Raw genomic sequence first — 17,454 nt, 5'->3', positions numbered from 1 at the left:
CGCTATTCCTTTAAACACATCATGCTTCTCAGTAGTCTCTGCCAAGCCAATCTCTTAAGAAGCTGAAAACTTTAAATCAGAGAGAGTAATATAGAATAAAAACAAATTAAGTTAAAAGAAAAAGAAGAGAGCTTTACAGATATACCTAGGCTGAGATGAGATAGCAGATGAAATAGTGGAAGCTGCTAATGACATGTTCTTGGACCCATGGAAAGCCTTAGGCTGTGAAAGAGATCTGGGGGCTGCAAGCACTCTGCAGAAGACACATGAAAGCATGTACAAAATAATTTAACAGGGACAAAAATAGTGACATCAGAATCAAGCTTTGTCGGAGTTCAGATACAAGAGGACTGCTGCAGTTACCAGGAACAGGTTTTCTGTAGCCTACATCTGCACGCTTACAGAATAGCACAACCAAGCACATTCCTACAGAACACGAGACAAAATGCACACATGTAAAAACCTTAAAACCAGAGTCTATCAATAAATAAAACAGACAATTTTCAGGACAGGACTTTTGTCAACAATACATGTTTTTATCTGCAAGATCTGAAGATGTTTGAGTCTGAATTCAAGCTAAAATTTTTAATATGCAAGCAGCACCGGACAAAAGATTCTCCTATTAAAAATACAAGTGATTGGCATGATTGATTAGTTTAGTAGAGGCATTTATTTTTGAAGCATATATTAGATAATCCATTTTCTTCACGTTACCGTTTCAACTGAGGGATAAAAATGACTTAAACCGTATCATTATTTCATGTGCAAGTGCCTTACAGCACAGTTCTGAATTACAGAATAATACCTTATGCAAGCCTCCTTTGCTGGCTGGATGATTGATTTTCTTGCACTGGAATAAAAACACTGGAGTCCAGTAGGTCACAGTTAGGTAAAAACTGACTACAGTGAGAAACTAAGAAGTTGGTATACATAAACAGTTTAAGTCAACTAGCAAAAATTAAACAAGAAATAGAGCCCAGAGAAAATTTCCAATTCCATTTGCACACATCTAAGATATGACAGACTACATCTTAGGTCTCAATTATTTAAAGTAGTTTACATTACTGGAAGTGTGTTTTTCCTTGGATTTTTAAAGCATGCTAAAATATACATCTTTTAGGAATATTCATGTAGGAAAACCCTAAGAGAAAAGAATAATATGCATCAAAGGAAGTCACTCTTACTGTCCCCAAAATTACTATAATGTAAGTGACAGCAGTATAAATCCCACACATTTCTTCATGCTGTCTGACAACTTCTAATATACAACTCTAACTCCTACTGTACTACAAGTGTTAGGAATGCATACCTCCTTGAAACTCACTTTAGCTCTACAGCTAAATCTCATTAAAGAAGAGATAAATTTTATAGAAATTAATTGACTTAATACCTCATAGAGCAAGTCAATCATTAAATGTGTGGTTTTGTTGACATATTGCTCATTGTCCACCATGTTCTACTGCCATCTGCTACAATATGGTAAACTCAATCACGAGATTAAATGACATTTCCTAATTTTCCATTTCATGTCATACACCAGAAACACTATTAAAAGAACCTTCATTCAACCACTGTAACTATTATGAGGAGTTGTTTTGATTTTATTACAAGTGGTGAAAAAACATTTCTAGTTTTAACCCTAGACTTGATTTTTGAAAATGTTAACTGTATTGCTGCTTTTTGTTATTTTTTAGGGCAGTTTTATTTTGGAAATTCTTTGCAAACATGAACAATGTACTTTAAGATAAGAAAACACACCAAAATATATAAAAGCGTATAAAACAGGCTACAGCTTTTACATACTACATTCCTAAGTTAAGAATGTGTATGTAGCATTTCCAGAGCCATACAGGGGTGTATCTGCGAAAGGACAAAGCAATGAAGCATTACCTTTGGAAGGAGGATGAGAAAGACTCTTGCACTACTGATGTGGTTGCTGGTGGTGTCATCAGACTGGCTGTATTTTGAGCAGCAGTAGCAGGCTGATGTGCTGAAGCATGTGGTGCAGGAGCAGAGGCAGAACTGGTAGACACCGGAGCATGCTCAACAGGGGTACTAATTAGAGTTAAATTAAATAAAACAAGGAGCATCTTAAGAAGGTGCGTATTTAAATGTAGAGCATAAAACCTACTATGTTTGAACCTGAAGCTGCAAACATAGTAGCAGGCTCTGTTACTGAGGGAAAAGCACAATTATGCAAAGAAAAAAAAGACATTTGTTAGGCCTTTTTGGATGTGCAGTTAAGACTGTAATGCAGTTTTGGCCCTGCTTGACTGAAATTTATCCCAGGTGTCATGCAGCACTTAAGTCCGCTCGCACTGAAGTCAGTGGTAGGAAACGTGGCATGCAGCACTTAAGTGGTTGCAAAGAGCCTGTCACAAACTCTTTGAGCTCGGATAAATTTCACCCAATATTTACTCCTGGAGCTGAAGTTTATGTTAGGAGTAAACTTTTTAATTAGAAGAAGAAAAGCAATTTAAAGGATATTATCATAGTCTTGTATCAGCAGGTTTCCTGCAAGTTCTGATCATCTAGAAATCCAGTCAGCCCACTTTTGTGTTGGGTTTAATCAGTTTTGTGCAATACAGGTAGGGGAAAGATGTCTAAAAGGAGTCCATTCATCTCTGACCTAAATTCACCTTACGTTACACTGGCCAACCCATCAAACAATAAGACGCCTTTTTACACATAGAACAGTATGCAAAATACAAGGGGAACATGTACCATAACATTTTACTGCACCAGTTTTAAAACTACTTGGGTGATGAGCATGAGTTGGTATCCTTGTGGCCCTCTTTTACTATTGTGGCACAAATAACATGGAGCAGACAAATATTAATGTTTAATTCATTTTCTCTTTATTTGATTGCAAAATAGATTAATTGAAATGAATAATAACAATCTAGTCTCGTATCTTGTGGCCATTTTAGTAACCTACTAAACTACTAGTGTCTTTAATCACCTTCTATCAGAGCACCCAGTGCTCATTAACATATTTCAGCCTTGCAGCCTCATTCAAGTTTGGAAAGTATTACTCATCTCTTACAGACAGACAAATGGGGCAAAGTTATCTATTAGACAGCTTTGCAAGACAGTGTAGTCAAAACCATCCACTCCTAAGAAATGAACCAGTCTTTTGGAAGGTTCAGTTTTTGTCTTCCACCAGCTCTTACATCAAATGAAAAAAATTTAAAAAAAATCGTTAAGTGGACTAGCAAGATTCAAATTCTTTGCTGACTGTTTCAATGAACTTAATATCAAAAAAAGAATAATAATACGAACAGTCATTATTCACTTGTCAGTAAGCCTAACAAAAATCACTAGGACATTTAAAATTAAAAGAGGTGGGGGGAGGAGAAACAAGAAAAGACAAAAGGTTAATTTTGTGTTTAGGCAGATTTTACTGTGGATTTTATTAATTATTATCCACAGAACAAATAAGCCACTGAAAAGTAACTAATTGCATTTTGATTTTTTGGATTTTATACTATTTTGGGGCACAAACTTCAGTGACAATATAAGCATATATTCCCCAGGCATAAGGGACATTTTTCTTGATGCCATATTGTTGTGCTATAGATTCATTGTCTTTAGTAGTTATCTTAATACATCTATTTTTAAAAAAAAAAATCAGGGCATTACTGTACATAACATAGTTGTCTTGTCCACGAGCAGTCGTATAAGAACATAATCGATATATTTTTACTTCTTTTGACCTAACTCACAAGTATATTGCCACATCTCTGGGTTCTTAAAGATTACTCCTATCAGAGTGATGGAATTCAGTGATTCTCTTGTGCAATGTACAGAGAATGCCCAAAATATTCTTTCCCGAGCACAGTAAGTATCAAATAACAAAAGAAAGTTTGCAGTTCCACAATTGTTTTTCAGCCAAACCTTAGCCCTCAAACATTCTTTCCCTCAGCTTTTTTCCCTATGCGAATTTGCCATTGCACAAATATTTTCTCTGTCTTTCAGCCATTCTATCTAATATTTTCTTTGCTTCCCTGAAGCACAGAGTCAACAAGTTATACTCCTCAGGACCTAGAATGAGTGCTTGGTACTTCAGAATTTGTGATATTGCTCTTCGAGGGACTGTCCCATTTCCTCTGTGCTCCTCCTCTCTCCACCTTGTTTTATGGTTTAGTAGCCTAAAGGATGGTGTCTGATTTCATCTGAATATTTTACCGTTTGATTAGCTGAAATGGAATTTCAAAGTTGAATGCAACCCACGACAAAAGGAGGAAAAAAAAAAAAAAAAAAAGTGTTTTCGCTCTTATGAGTTTCATCTGCAATTACATACATAACAAGTGAACTCCTGAAAATACTCATCCTGTTTGCAATTCTGGTTTTCAAATCATTACACCAAGCTTGTCCATCATAATATGCATTTGAAATTCAGATCAGTTCTTCCATCTTGATGTATTTGCTTTACGATATAATTTCTTCCACTTAGCTAATACAGCATCGATTACATAGACTATGTAGCAGAGTAGCTGTACATTATACATCACAGCTGTGGATCACGGGCTAGTCTGTTACTGAGTTTTAATACTCGCAGGATTTTTTTCACCCCGTGCAACAGCAGGTACTGGAATTGTCACATTAAAAAGTGTTGAGTCAGAATTTAGTACTTACGCATCTTTGATTTGGCAAACAGGAAAGGACTGAAACTATACTGCAGATAAAAACTGAACTTAATATATGTCCTAAAACCAAACACAAACTAGGATTTCACCTATTTTATCTTTCTATTTTCACTGATGTGAAACAGAATTTGCTACAGATGTCAAAAGAATCAAGACTTCATACCTTGAACAGAAGAAAACAGTGAAGTTACTTAATTGTAACAATCTCAAAAATGTTAACCAAAACACAAACTAAGTGATATATATTTAAAAGAAAGAAGAAAAAAAAGATAAGAATATGTGTGGACATGGACCTGTGTGGAGACAGATTTGAACTGGACAAACACATATAAATAAAATAAATGCAAATATACTGGAATAGCTTACAAAAGTTAAAAGAAATACAAACAAATTTTATCTTGCATGCTGTTTGTAATAGTTCTTTTTATGTGATTAAAATGTTAGAGGCTTGATCACCTTCCTGCAGGGTAGAATATATTAATTAACAGAACAAGGAATTGGAATAAATATAAATGATGTAGATATAACCTTAAAAAAATCAGGGTAACTAATTCTCTACTCAGTTTTATAGAAAGAACTCAGACTAACTTGACTGTTTTTAATTTAACCACTGTAAATTTTAAATAATTGTATTTAGATATTCAAATAAAATAACATAACTTTTTTCTCAAGATTGTCTCCTTCCTAGATTTTCAATCAGATTATTTTTTTTAGTTCTTCAGGTGCAAAAGAATTTTAAGAACTGATAAATGTGAATGCTGCTTTATAAAATAGATCATCTATTATAACAGTTTCATTATTACATATGTTATAGAGGTGGGTTTTTTTATACAGTCATTCTGTACACTTTTAATCTTTACAGTATTTTGCATTTTAAGGAAAATCAAAGGAAATGGATGTTCTCAAACACCTCCATATTTGTGGTAACAAATAAACATAAAATGCACGATGTGAGTAAGTTATGTGGATGAGAACAAACACACATTATCTCTTCTCAGCTGATTTTCACTCATGAAAAGGAACACAGATCAGTAGAGGTTAAGAGGATAATAATGGTTAACAACCAGAATGAGAAAACACAGCAACAAATGCACTCTAACATCTAAAAAAAATAAGTGCAGATTACACTTCTTTCTGTCAGTAAAGTCCTAAGTTCTGAGACTTTCTGTCCAAACAACAGAATGGATTATTACTGCAGTACTTGGTCTCCTTTATGTAATGCATGCAGTTCTTTCTGTTTCAAATCCTCCAACAGATCTCTTGTAAAGAATTGAAAATATAGAGAACAAAAATTAAAATGGATAGGTAAAAATTATCTCTTATTGTAGCATTTGTAGAAAAAGTGCTGGAGAAGGTGTTTAGAGAAAGACATAACGTGGAAAAGTTTTGCATTTGAACACAGGAATGTTTGTAGAAATACAGTGTATAATATCAGCTGCTGTTTCTCTGCAGACGGTGCTTAATGACTGTTGTCTCTATATTGTAGGTGCAATTGTTAAAAGCGCCACTTAAAACAGAAAACCCACGTGAACTAGAAGTTGCTGGAATTTGTAGAACTTGGGACATCTGCCTTTTAGGCCATGGGCATTTCCGTCTGAAGGAGTTAGAGGTTGTTATTACCAAACCACTCCAAAGCTCCAAACCAGGTCAGTTATGCAGTTACATGTCAGAGTGTACCTTTGATTACTGGATGAGGTAAGAGGGACTTTCTGGCCAGTAGTGATGAAACTGGCCTCCCTCTGACTTGTACCCACTCCAAGCCTCACAGACCCCTTGGAGGCCACTGGCTGAGCACTGTCAGTGTTGGCATCCTTGGTGCATGATTTAGGAGGATGCCAAATACTTGAGGTCACATACTGTGGCGCATGCGTAGTAGCCGTAGGCCTGGGTAACAAAGATTACAAGGGGATTTTTAAATGAGGTATTTATTATCACATCACCAGTTTCCTAGGTAATAGCAGGTGTTGAGGGAGAGACAGAATTCCAGCCACAGAAGCAGCTGGTGATTTAATAGGAAAAAAGTTTGTTTGATTTTTCAGTTTTCAGAGATACATGTGCTTACTGTCTACAGTACCAAATAAAGCACCATTTTAGAATGCTAATACCTGGCCCTTTAAGACAGCAGTTATTATTTATATGGAGTAAAGTCTTCAGGAAAAAAAAAAAAAAAAAAAAAGAATGCTGAACCTCATAACTGAAAAGTCAAGTTAAGTCTAGGTTTAATAATGAAGGCTTTATTTGTCTGTCTTTTCTTTTTCCTGGAAGAAGATTTATATCTGTAAATATCCAGTGTCCTCTTTTTGTATCCCCAAATTCCTTATATCATAGGAGATCATCATGATATTGCAGATGAAGTCATGACAAATCTTGATAGTTTATTAGTTTATTACCACTTAAGACCAGGAAAGGCTTTAAGAATTAAAAAATGTACCTTGTGTTAAATCTGGAAATCATATTGCTAGGAATATCAAAATGAGACACATAGCAGAGCTGTGATGATAATGGAGGTGGAGAAAAGCTATGGTATGACAAACCATGCAAGATTAAGGCAACATAGTATGACACTAACACCAGTCATACATCAGAAATTGTTCCTGGTAAAATAAAATAATACAGACAAAAAAAATAATATTTCAGTGGTGCAGCTGCATAGTCCTGTAGATGATTTTAAATAATGAAACTGCTAGTGAAATGCTAACATGTGTTACTTGTTTTTTCAGTCTAATTTATATGCAGTTGTTATACAGGAATCAAGAGGCTTATTTCATTCTTTTGACATAATTAATTTAAAAATAAAAATCCATTTTCCCTACTGTTCCAAGTGCCAGTTGCCATTGCTCGTGTCATTAGTAATGATAATGCTTGCACTTGGATTTTAACTCTATGCAACCTTGTTCAAATGTGAGCAGTCCTATAAAAAACAAAAATAAAAAGTGGTTGCACATTGTTTAGGCAGGAATTAACAAGACAGAGGAAAGCAGTGAGATAGAATTCTTTTCATGACAAACTAATAAGAGGCATTTCTTTGCTCCATTAAACAATTGGTCAGATTCACTCAAGAAGTACTTGTGTTTCAGTACTTGTGTGTTTTAGTATATGAACTAATAGAAAACAATACATTTCTATATGTAACGGCAAAATGGGCCGAGATTCTTTGGGAGAAAACAACTTTTGAAATGCAAGAACTTACTTACAGAGACACTATGGTTCGAACCTCATAACCCATCGAAGATCAATCAAGAGATGCAAGAATCTGATACACAGATGTTCTTAAAATACCAAGATAATCTTATTTAGATTTTAAAAACATCTTGAACAATCTAGACAAAGTTTAAAATGGAAATTGTTCTTAAAACTCCATCACAAACTGACAATACTCCATTTCAAGAACATTTGGTAAAAGCTGCTTATTTTTCAGGTTTCTAAGTTCTGAGAATCACAATCCCCACCTGCCCCATCTCACAGAGCTTTTTGAAGTCTACATTAGAAAGAAATGCCTAACAAACCCACTTAGTTGAAACCTCTACATTCATCATCTGCTCAAACAGTGTACAAATTTCATGATTTTGAGGTAAGAACAATATGGGCAAAGTGGCGGTAAACTGAATAGAAGGTAAGCCAAACACACACAGCAAACATTACCTGTTTTCTGATGCTGCAGCAACTTTTTCCTTGTCTCTGTGAAAGGAGCGGATACACTATGAATAAAGTAAATGCAATTGCCAGTGGTGGCAAAAAAAAACAGGGAGAGAGAAGATGGGTTGAGGAGAAATGTTTGGTTGCAAAAAGCATTGTAGAGTGGTTGCTCATAGATATAGTTGAGAGAAACCTCTTCAGCTCTCCAAGTGAAACCCACCAAACAGGCAAGTTTACTGTATGCTTCTTCTCAGTTGCAAACAACTTTGTTTCAATATTAAAGTAAAATGAAGGAAAATTAACAGTTACAAATTAGACATCGTATGTATGTATGTATGTATGTATATAATTTCAGGCATATTTTTGACTTTAATAAGTTCCCTCTTGAAAGAAAATTTCAAGAATATTCCAGCAGAACATATTCTGATGCCAACCCCAAGCGGTAAAAATAATCAGACTTGGGCAGTCCTCAAGGATCCAATATTTTGAAGTGATAAGCAGTTAAATGGTTAACAAAGACTTACACAAGATGTATTATATATGTCTGGCATCCCTTAAAAATTCTCTGTCCTACCCAAGCAAGTACTAGTTCTCTCAGCCTAAGTCGGATTAGAAGCAAGTGAAATCATTCCTTCATTGAGGTGAGGAGTAAGTCAGCCTCAATTTCAGTGATAGAGAATTAGGCTGTTATTCTGTAAACATAGATACACTTACAAAAATAACTGATCAGTTTAAGTACAAGCAATTGTGTACCTGTAAGGAGTTAAGACATAGGTACTTTCATAAAGAATAGAATCCTTTAGCCTTAGACTCCTAAATTTGAAATCCAAGTAAATTAAGTAAATGAGATAGCTTCAATATTTAGCAATTTAGTGGGTGGTTGCGTCCTTTCCTATTTAAGGAATTTTGCTGGAATTTCAATACATTTAAAGTTGAAATATGGCAAATAAGAACATTTTTCTTAACTGGGGTCTAAAATTACAAAACACAAAGCAAATGACCTCATTTACCCAACTGAACCTTCTTTCTGAAAAGTCCTTCAAAAAAAAGGAATACATGTATTTATTTATGTGGATTTGTTGGGCTCCAATCATTGTCTTACATTATGTTTGGAAGGCTATTCTTAATATTTTTCACATTATTAGTAGTATTTCATATATTTCTCTCTGTGTTTATGTATGTACATGTACGTATATATATCCAGTCACATATGCTTTCCTTAGTTTAGCTCCAATAAAGTTATAAAAAACAGTTCAGTTTACATCAGCAAAGGTTTGGGCATAGGTGTTCTCTACCAATTTTTAGAACCTCTAACTAAAATTCAACCCCTAAAATATAGGACTTGAAGCCAGATTTTCAAACCCAGAAGCAGATCTGAAATGACTGTGGCTGGCTGACTAAGGATGTTATTATGGTCAGAATGGAAGAACTTGTCTTGAAAGTAAATACCCCAATAAGATCAATTGGTTCACCACTCTAAAGCAATGAGAAACCAAACACTATCTTTGTGGTAACCAAGCTGTGAGTTCACTGGAACGTCAGGTATAGGGAAGCCAGAATGAAACAAGGCAGAGGAGGATGGATTAGAAATTGTGCATGTGGTGGGGGAAAAGTGTTAGTATACCAAGAGCCATAATCATGCGAGAATGTTAAAAAACACAGTCACAGCCTGAAAAGAATAAGGCATTGTTTATTTCCAGTGTTACCAAACATCCTATGAGAAATTACAGCCAAGACCAAAAGGCAGGCAGTTGGGGTCCGGCAGGAGCAGTGTTAGGCCTCTGTTGTTACTATTAATCTGATCCAAACTTTTCTGCTCCGCTAGCTGTAGCTATACTGAAGAATGCAAAAAAAAGGTCACTTGACGTTGAGGTCAGGATTTCACGAAAGCTTTTTCCATGAGTGTACAAGGATAGGATAACATTGAGTGACAATGGCAGGGGAGTTGTGAAAGTGAAAGAGAGAGAGAGAAGTATAGTAAACATACTTCCACAGAACAAAGCAAAGGAAAAAGCAGAGAGTAAAGGGAAAGATGAGCTCAAAGGCACACAATACTTCTTCATGGTTTTGCTTCCAGGAACTATTTCTCTTCCTAGTCGACAGGAGTCATTCCTGTTTGGCTAACAGTGAGAAAGGCTCAAGGTAATACGTGTCTCTTATTGGCAATACTTGCATTTTGAGGAACAGACTATTGGATTTCCAGCCTTTACAATCAAACATTTTTTGCTAACTAAATGCAGAGTTAATTTTACTTTTCAGTCAAATACATCCCTGGGGCAGGCTCAGTGAAGTTGATACCTTCACAACATGAAATAATTTGGCTCGGAATTTTATGAGCAGTTTGTATCTCTGTGGCTACACAGGCTGCTCAAATAACTGACAGTAGTGGACAGTAGTTTTGAGCTATCTGGGAGAGATTTAATGTTAATGGGGTTTTTTTGTCTGCAGCCCCTTTAGTCCCCAGCTGAAATGGCTTTTGATAGCAAGGCCTTAGTCAACGACTGTTCTGAGAGAACAGTGCAAGTCCCACAGATTTTATTAAATATTGGACATATATCTCAAACAAGATTTATTTATGCAATATACTGTCTTCCCAATTACGCAGTATATTATACAATGGAAATTATGAAATGTTTCCTTCTCATAAAAATATGCTACATGATATGGTCATAAAGACAGAGTGAATGAAATGATAGAAATAGAGTCTTTCCTTCCCACACACTAGCAATAATTATAATAGTTTGAGTAATGAAATGTAAAATTCATATGCAAGCCAAGCTTGTGTGTGCTATGGGATCCTAAACAGAGCCTGAAGAAACTTCAGAGAGTTTCCAATAAATGAGTCTGTTGAATCTGAACTGTATGTACTGGACATTGGAATACTTTCCCATTCTATTTTATTTTTGGAAACCAAATGTAAAAGATTCCCAAACAAACATATACACCTAACAGGCAACCTGAGATGTGGAGCTTGTGCACCTTCCATCTACCTTCTCCTTAGAGAATAACAGATCTTGACTCTCTCTCTCGAATATCTCCTCTCTGTTCCATTCAAATGTTGTAGACACAGAATAATTTAATCTGTAATGAAGATCTGATGACATAAGGAACATCAGGCATCCCGAGAGACCACATGGTCTTCAGCTCTTCTCTGGTCTTTCAGTACTGAAGCAATAAGTTAATGCTATAATTTATTTTTTTCTCCGTATTCTCATGGAGCAAGACTATTTTTCTCATTTTACAAATGAGGAACTAAAACTTAATACAATTGCTCATGTTCAAAAAGAAGGTCCATGGCAGGGCGAAGAACTGAAATAAGCTCTCCTGAATCCCAACTGAATATTTAAAATATCAGCTTACTCTCTTTATTAAGAGATTATGGATTTTAAAATAAATATTACTATTCAGTGTATCAGTATTTTCCTGTATTGATCATCCACTAGTCTCTATAGAACCTGACAGATATACTGCCCTTTTTTCAAAGAGGAAATAGTTATTAAGACTTACAGATTATTAAGATCTATATCTATTGAAATTAAAAATTCTGGTATTCTAGTAGTATATTGTGGATTTGCAGGACCTGTCCTTATTAGACTTATAATAGTTTTCATCCTAACATGTACTTATATTTACATAAACATATTTCCTACAAATAAAATTTCCTTTTAAGAAGTGGAAGTCACAAATTTTTTTTTTTTAAAAATACTTATAGGGTGTCTGGGAGTAAAGTTGTGTGAAAGCTATTTCATAATTGCCTTTCAAATATTTTTGTCTCTAAGGCATGAGATACTGACGCTGGTGGAAACTGGACACTGAGCTAGATTAACTGCTGTTCTGATCCACTGAGGCTATTTCTACCTTTCTGTGTTTGCAGCTGAGAATTTTTCCATGGTCAGATGAATATAAAACTATTGAGATTTTGTCTTTTTTTTTTCTCCCGAGCTACGATTTTGTTATCTTAACAAAGACACCATAAGACACACAAAGAAATCATAGGCAGTTAACTGGAGAGGACAGAAGACAACTATCATGGTTTAGTTAAAACTTTAGCTTGGGATCAGAAAAAAGGGGTAGAAGAAGAGCTAACCTCTCTTTTTCAGCCACTGTAGTTAAGAATGTGAGCAGCCCACGCCAAAACGATTACAGTATATCCTACTAGTATGTCTGCTTGCCAACACAGGGAAATACATTTCTCCCAGAAGGTATCGTGGTTTGTGCAGACAGTGCCACAGAATAGGAAAAGCATTATCATATATTCAGTGGAAGAAAAAACAACAAACAAGTCATTCTCATTGAGTAGTATGGAACTCAATCAAAGCAGCTCACTAAAATCAAAGCAAATACCTCCTATGGATGCATTTTAGTGGCATCTACTGGTATGCTGTTATATTTAACAGTCAAATAACAAATGCAGCTGGAAATACAGCAGCATTGGTGTTGGTGCAAGTTAAGATAACTCTTTTCCAAGATTTACATAGTGATATTTGGCATGCAAGTATATGTACTCCAATTTATCTTATTGGTAAACACATCACTTTAACAAGAACAAAGACCACAAAATTCTGAGTATGTGGAGCAATTTGAGCTGGGATATATTTCCGATAATTATTCCCTATCTTGGCCTTATGTGTGCAATTGGATTTATCTGAATGATCCCCTCTAGCTTTTTATAGCCCCACTGATGAAGCGCAGGTATCTGCCAGCAGGCACCTGAACACAGGATCCGGACTTTCCAGTTTATGTTTGTGACCATTACACACAAAACCAATGCACAGCAAGTTTAGGTATCCCCTTTCACTGAAGTGTTCTTTCTCATCATGACTTCACTTTTCTCCAGGGAAGCTGAGACAAGAACAAGAACCCATAGATCTCAATTTCAGCTGGTAGTTTTTTAGAGCTACTTTTTAATTTGTGCACATTGATGATAAGAAAATTCACACTTTCTCTACATTGTATTACCCTAAGTTTGAAGCTGCATCTGAAATATACTAATGTGTCTTTTCTATTCAGTTCCTGAACCAAATAAGTAAGCGGTATGAGTTAGAGCAGTTGTCATTCTTTCAGAATGTGGTTTACATTTCATTTCATAAATTCTCTTAAGGATTTTCTTACCTTCCCTCTCTCTCATTTGTAATCATGTAACATTCTGGGTCAACTACAACAAATGCTTATGTGGAAATGAACTATTAGGAAGTTCTTAGGATTTAGGGTAATTTTGCTGACATTAATGTAATTTAGAAGCAGAATAAAAGGAAGCAGTGCCAGTGCTGTGCTATCAGCCAGTTCTCCAGCTCACCCTAAACAAAGCTCTGTGAGCCAGTCTGATGATCCACAGACCCCAGCTGAGTGCCTCTGGGTTACATGTGCTTGTTGGAAAGCCTGCTGCATGCAAGTACTGCTTTTTCCTTGTTGGACTGAAAGCAATGCAAGGGAGTAGTCAAAAAAAAAGGCAGCACTGTGCCCTGGTATCTTGGTTAGCCATCTACATCAGCAGAAGGATGCATATGAGAATCTTAACGGTTGCACAGTAGGAATGAAAGTGATGTTAATTTCTGCCTGTGCAAAAGTTAAGTGCTGGACAGGAACATGCAGAAGACTGAGATGGTAAAGATGAGATGTTAAATATAGGTCAGTACACACATACCCCCACACGAAATTGAATCTGGAGCTTTAACAAGCTCTGTTAGCTTATGCATTACTTTCTCTATGAACTATTTTGAGAAAAGCTTCATGGTATTTGCTAATTTATTTGGAGGCCTCACTCTTTCAATTTTAAGTGAGTACATTCAAGTGGATACACCATACCTTACAGTCACCATCTACAGAGAACTGGATTGAAAACAAGGAATTTATAATCTCTCAATTCCTTTTTCCCACAGAACTTTCAGGAGTATTTGGGGGGGGGGCAGGCAGAGACATTATATTTGATCAATTTTCCCTTCTGGTTTCACTCAGAATTCCATAGAGACAATTGAGTTAGTTCACTATTCCTATGTTTTTGTCACTCTTTAGCTGCTAAAAGGTAAGTGGGGATCAGAATATATTAAACTGATGTGCTTATTATTATTTATTGCAGTTATGTTCCTTAAATGAGAAAGCTACCTATAGAAGTCTGCTTTATTTCACGGCTGTTGTGGAAAAATAAGGTATATCTTTCAACAGGATTTTGGTAATCTGGTTAGCATGTAGATAGGAAGCTTTTGGCAACTGGGCAGGTCAGCAATGTTAATCATTGGAAATTCTCGCAAACGAAGGAAGAGGTTCAAGGTGCCTTTGCTGCTTATCAGAGCAGTTGAACAAAGAATGTTATTGTGCTTGAGAGCAAATTTTAGTCAATTCATTTTCATGTATATTGCAGAAAGCTGTTGATTAAAGGCTAACTAATTAAAGAAAGTTATTATCTGGCACTACCATGTACCATAGCAAAATTCTAGCTTTTTAACTTTGCAAACTACATTTGTGCAAGTATCCATGTGTTTTCTGATGCATGTAATGATAGTCCCAGTCACTGAAACTCATGGTAGACACTGCTAAAGAAACCACAAAATCACCTTAGTCCCTGGGGAAACCTGAGTGCACAAGTGAAAAATTGGTGTCACTTCTTCTGCCCTTGAAGAAGGCTTCAGACAGCTCTGTGATAAGCAGGAATTGGATTTTTCAAAAGTGATGAAGTAGGCCCTAAAATACTTGTTCCTCACTACTGAAGATATACTCCATACAGTTGTGCATAATGAGAGGGAAACCACAATGAAGAGAAAGGGACCTCTATATTTATTACATAGCAAAAACTTACTCTCCTTCCCATTCAGGCAGGTGTGAAAAGAGGGAGGCAAGGGAAGGAGCCACAGAACCGTTCTCCTTTTGTAATTTTTATCATGCATGAAAGGAAGAGAGGTCAAGTTCTCATGCCTGCTTTCCTAAAGTCACATTCTAGCCATGTCCCATCGGCACACACTGCATGCAATCAGTATTCCTGCTGCAAACTAAGCACCGTAGGAGGTGAGGAGGAGACCATTTGAGTAGAAGGCAAGGCAGCAGTATTCAGGAAACAGGTTAGTTTCGATCCAGCAATCTTATACCACAGCAGAAAATGAGCATTTCCCTGTGTCATAACCAGACAAGCAGATTTACCTGGAAGGCCTTTTGATTTCCTACTGGCATCAGCTTTGTTGTATCTTCATTAAATGCTTATAACACTACGCTTTACTGGCAATATTGGGAAGGGCAGGGGGTTAATTTCACTATCCACATCCTGCATTTTACTTTATTTTTGGCACGGAGGCTATTTAGAGGACACTATTGTCACCAACCATTGTCCTTTGCTCAGCAGAATAGTCACAGTTCAAAATCTATTCAGCATGGGACAGATACACCTGCCTATCATCAGTGCTGTTTTAAAGAGTTACATGACTCATCAAGTCTTCAATCAGGAACCTATTTTAAGCCTCACTCTCATTAACTGAGACTAATTTTAATAGGCAAAACAGCAGACTTCTGCAAATGGTCAAGAAACACTGCAAGGTGGGGTTGGTCAATCAAAAGCAATATACAGTGAGATAAGCCGGGATGTATTAAAAATAGGGCATAACCAGGCCAGACTTGACCTTTGGCTAGAACAAAGTTAGTGGTTTCTTAAAGCTGTTAGGGGTTTCTTATCAGGCCTAAGTCTGTTACAGTTTCTAGCAATGAGATGTGGTAGAATGACAAATCCAGCCCAATTTCTTCGCCTTACAGAAAAAGTTTGCCTCCTCCTCGGGAGGGAAAAACAAGGCCTCTTAATAGTTATATAAAGAAAGATCATTTTCTGAGCTTGAAGATCGCCATGACAACAAAAAGGCAGATTTTTGAGGAGTAAGAGATAAGGAATTACTACTCTACGTATAAACAAAAAAATGGATAGAAAAGTTTGACTGACAGTTTAATTAACAAAGCCCATCACTTGGGAGATTTTTTGAGAGGGACTGGACTAAGCAGTAGAAATATGCTGTAGTAAACCACCTTGCCTTAGGGATTAATGACAGCACCTTCACAATAGGTTTTTATCATTGCAAAAGTTCCAAAAGTTACCAACTATTGAAGATTTTTTCTATGACTGTTTTTCTGTAATTACATAAATAACTGAATTTCTACAAGCTTGGAGAGTGTTTAGATTCTATTTTGTATCCTCCAGGAAAAAGGATTACAACTATTTCTCTGATGATCTGGTTTACATGCACTGAATTTTTAATCATTAAATCCACTGAAGCAGAGCTAAGGGGGAGGGGTTCCTTAATTACATCCGTATTAATTTAACATCTGATCAAACTATGCTTTTCTGTTTATCAAAAAATACCTTTAAAAATAACATTAAGCATAAACATTGGGATGTAATCTAGACATTTTCTTTTCTATTATACCACATGCACTAGGACTATTTGAAACACATATTATCTGTATTATGTTCATAAAACATTAAGGATACACAATTCCTATTTAATTGAAAACACTGTATTATTACTTATCCAGAAAACCATTTAATTCAGTTGAAAATTAGAACTGGAAGATTTTTTACTTAGGTACATTTGATGTTTATGAAAAAAGTTAATTGCCTATTGATATTTTAAATTCTATCAAAATTTCCCGTATATAAATAAAATTCACCCACTCTGAACCGAAGTTTGATCTTAGCAACATTCAGGAAAAGTTCTAATCTTGCTCTTATTTCATGCAGTTATGCTGATTTTCCACAGGCGCTAATAAGATGGCATGATCAGAATCTGTTTGTGTTCCCCTAAGGAAAATATAAATGAATGTTGTCTATTAAATGGCATGCTTACTGAATTGCCACGGTACTTATCTAAGAAACGTGACATCCATTTTAAAAGGAACTAGTGCTCATGTACTCTTAAATACTACTCAAAAATTACATTTTTTTAAAAGTATGATAGCTACATTTTTTTCCTTTAAACACTCCGGTATGTGGTTGATTCATGCAAAATCCTGCATGAATGGTAGCTTTTCCTTCCTTCTATAATACAGAGAAACAATGGGAGTTTGAATGAACTTTGTTCTTGTATGGGCTGCTGATATAAATTCCAGATGTTTGGAAGCAGCAAAAAGTGTGAGAGTTTCAATCTAATCTCATGCACTAATCTCTTTGATCAGAATGCCTGCTACCAGATAAAGGTAT

General features: G+C 35.8%; 1 protein-coding gene across 1 annotated transcript in view; it reads right to left on the bottom strand.

Moving 5' to 3' along the window:
- LDB3 (LIM domain binding 3) overlaps positions 1 to 17,454 on the bottom strand; it is a 127,539-nt gene that overhangs the window by 33,599 nt on the left and 76,486 nt on the right. The window contains 3 exon segments of the mRNA XM_068399673.1: positions 1,891 to 2,055; positions 6,327 to 6,533; positions 8,292 to 8,327. Of these exon segments, the coding sequence (XP_068255774.1) occupies positions 1,891 to 2,055; positions 6,327 to 6,533; positions 8,292 to 8,327 (408 nt within the window).

This window comes from Nyctibius grandis, chromosome 4, assembly GCF_013368605.1.
Source record: "Nyctibius grandis isolate bNycGra1 chromosome 4, bNycGra1.pri, whole genome shotgun sequence".
In the NCBI taxonomy this organism is placed as follows: Eukaryota; Metazoa; Chordata; class Aves; order Nyctibiiformes; family Nyctibiidae; genus Nyctibius; species Nyctibius grandis.
Note: the sequence above shows the minus strand (reverse complement) of the source record. Positions and strands in the feature narration are given on the sequence as shown.